The sequence below is a fragment of the Adiantum capillus-veneris genome, chromosome 15 (assembly GCF_014529385.1).
Source record: "Adiantum capillus-veneris isolate H3 chromosome 15, ASM1452938v2, whole genome shotgun sequence".
Classification (NCBI taxonomy): domain Eukaryota; kingdom Viridiplantae; phylum Streptophyta; class Polypodiopsida; order Polypodiales; family Pteridaceae; genus Adiantum; species Adiantum capillus-veneris.
Window position 1 is genome coordinate 106,456,151 of NC_140945.1, and position 3,048 is coordinate 106,459,198.

Genomic DNA, 3,048 nt, shown 5'->3' on the forward strand with positions numbered 1-3,048 from the left:
TCATGAGAATTCGCTTGTATGAAACAAGAGCATGACAAGACCTTGTAATTTTTGGGGCTGTTCAATATAATTCACTCACAATTGTGAGTTTTGCTTAAAAAAAAAAAAAAAAAAGAAACAACATTGGCAATCTAATTGATAGATTACAGCGTACATATTTTGTACATGAAGCGATCGTTGTCTCCACTTCCGTCGGTGGATGGCAGGGGAGGGAGATCAGGTTTTGATGGGGATGGAGCAGCGGCAATAGGGGCAACCAGCGGGCGGCCGGTGATGGAGGGGAATGAGAAGCCACCTGTCAATGCAGTGGGAATGGAAGCGGTGCTTGCAGAGAGGCAGGAAGCGGACGGTCTGGCCATCTTCGAAAGCCTCTAAGCAAATTGAGCACAGCTCCAGCTCTAGCTCAATGTCATCATTGCTGCTACTACCTCCAGCTTTTCCTGCAATGGCTGTCGACGGCAGCGCGGTTTGGATTTGGGTCCGCGTCAAGGGACGAGGCCGGCGGCCGCGGCGGCGATCTGGCAGCTGATCGGCCTCCGACGCCCTGCGCCGCCTTAAAGTAAGCAGGTCGCATCCATACGATACCGCCGCTTGAATGAAGCACATGAGCAACGTGCATCCCATCAACGCTACTCCTGCAGGCATATTGCTTATCACTGCCACCCTTACCTTATTGCCTTCCTATGTATCCCTTCCTGTTAGTGGTTATTTTCCTTCACACTCACGGGATAATTTAGAATAAAGGCATAAACCACCAAAACTCCGAAGACGATCTGCATCGTGAAGGAACACTCAAAATTCCGCATCTTCTGGTGAAAGCTTAATCCTCCACAAGACTTTTCAAACTAGAAAAGCGCCATGCCTTTGAGGAGACCAAGACCCAACATTTAAGTGCATTAAAATAACACTCTAAAATAAAGATTAGGGACAACTTTTTAATGACTAGTTGTTTTTATGCATATATTATTGTTTTTAATGACTAGTTGTTTTTATGCATGTATATTATTGCTCGTGTTTGTGCATGTTCTAGTCTAAAAGTGAGCCAAACATACTCCACATGATCAGTAGACGAGTGTGCAAGTCACAAGGATTGCTATTCTTGCCTTTTATAATAACCACAAAAAGACATGTCCTTCTTTTTGGTTAGTTAAGGGCCTCGTAGTCCCTTGGAGCCAAGTTTGGACTTCCAATGTTGGAAGCGAGTTTATTGGCATTGCCTCCCCAGAGGAAGGTAGTGCTAAACGCTTACTTTGAGTTATGCATGTACACTTTGTTTATTTTACTACATGCCAACTTCAATTTAGAACCTATTTTTTTTCTGCTCGTACACATAGGTTGGTCTTAACCACAGTTTTTTGCTACTTGCAATTGTACCATATGCCACATTCAGTGGCATCGACGATGTGCAAACAAGGGTGCTGTGTCGTGTGCCAGCCTTGCTACTACTACCATTACTACCCCGGGTAGCACTCCCCTTGCTTCTCTAGCCCACACTTCAATATTGTTGTTGCTCACACTCCAAGAGGTATTTAATAGTAGCGACGCTCGTAGTGCGACGCTCAAACATGAAAAACCACAACGTCGCTATAGGCGTCGCTATGAGCGTCGCGATGTTACAAGTAACATAGCGACGTTCATAGCACGCCTATAGCGACGCCATCAGGGCTAAAAAAATAACCGAGAGCGGCCGAAATCTCAAATCTGAGTTTTCGACGTGCGCTCAAGCAAACAAGGTAACGCGCGCTCTCCCTCTCTCTCTCTTTCTTCTCCACACACACACACACACACACACACACACACACACACACACACACACGAGGAGAGGAAGGAGAGCCAAGTATGCTCCTTCCCTCTCCTCACTCTCATGTTCCCTTCCCCTCTTTCTCTCTCCCCCTCTCTCTCTCTCTCACACACACACACACACATTTTGTTTTTGAGAGAGAGAGAGAGAGAGAGAGAGAGAGAGAGAGAGAGAACAAGCATAAACAAAAAACGCACACACATGCATGCATAAACAAAGAATGCACACACACATTGAGAGAGGAAAAGAGAGAGGGAGCATGCATAAACCAAAAACGCACACACACATGCATAAACAAAGAATGCACACACACATTGAGAGAGAGAGAGAGAGAGAGAGAGAGAGAGAGAGAGAGAGAAGAAGAAGAAGAAGAAGAGAGTCTTAACATCGTAGGAAACTATCCCAAGAGACCTTAAAGATCTAGTCGACAGGAGTTGAACTCAAGACCTGTTATTCATGAGGAAAATGGCATAACCAATCTATCACACTTCGGTGATAGAAAAGTTATACCATTTTTCTCCTTTTTTAATGGCGTGCACACACACCCACACACACACACCCGAGAAGAAGAGAGTTTAATTTAACGTCGTAGGAAACTAATTAAAGAGACCTAAAGATCTAGCCGACGACGAGGAGTTGAACTCAAGACCTGTTATTCAAGAGGAAAATGGCATAACCAATCTACCACACTTGGGTGATAGAAAGGTTATACTATTTTTCTCTTTTTATTGGCACACACACACACACACACACACACACACACACACACAAGAAGAAGAGAGTTTTAACGTCATAGGAAACTATTCCAAAAGACGTTAAAAATTAGGTTAGATGTAAACTTACGTTAAATTAGATTTAGGTTTATTTAAGTTAAATTAGATTAGATTTAGGTTTATTTTTAGTTAGATTTACGTTTGATTAGACTTAGGTTTATTTACGTTAGATTTAGATTTACGTTATATTAGATTAGATTTAGATTTATTTACGTTAGATTTAGATTTACGGTATATTAGATTAGATTTAGGTTTATTTACGTTATTTACCTGTTATTGAAGAGGGAATTGGCATAACCAATCTACCACACTTGGGTGATAGAAAGGTTATACCATTTTCTTCTTTTTATCGTTTAAGATAATGTTAGATTTAGATTTTCGTGTATGCGCAACTCAAAGAGCCATCGACGCTTGTTAGAAATGGCGAGAAAATTTCCTGCTCTCACAGCCTCGACAGTCCATGCAGACCAACAA

The 3,048-nt window shown here is 42.5% G+C and overlaps 1 protein-coding gene across 1 annotated transcript; it reads right to left on the bottom strand.

The window, feature by feature from the left end:
- Positions 1 to 216: 216 nt before the first annotated feature.
- Positions 217 to 645, bottom strand: LOC147441226 (putative RING-H2 finger protein ATL19). The gene has a single exon (XM_086483408.1). It carries the CDS (start codon positions 643 to 645, stop codon positions 217 to 219), a length of 429 nt encoding a protein of 142 aa, XP_086339534.1.
- Positions 646 to 3,048: the final 2,403 nt, after the last annotated feature.

What these genes read in the sequence shown, in the direction of transcription:
- LOC147441226 (XM_086483408.1), bottom strand. Translation starts at nt 645, where the DNA reads ATGCCTGCAGGAGTAGCGTTGATGGGATGCACGTTGCTCATGTGCTTC.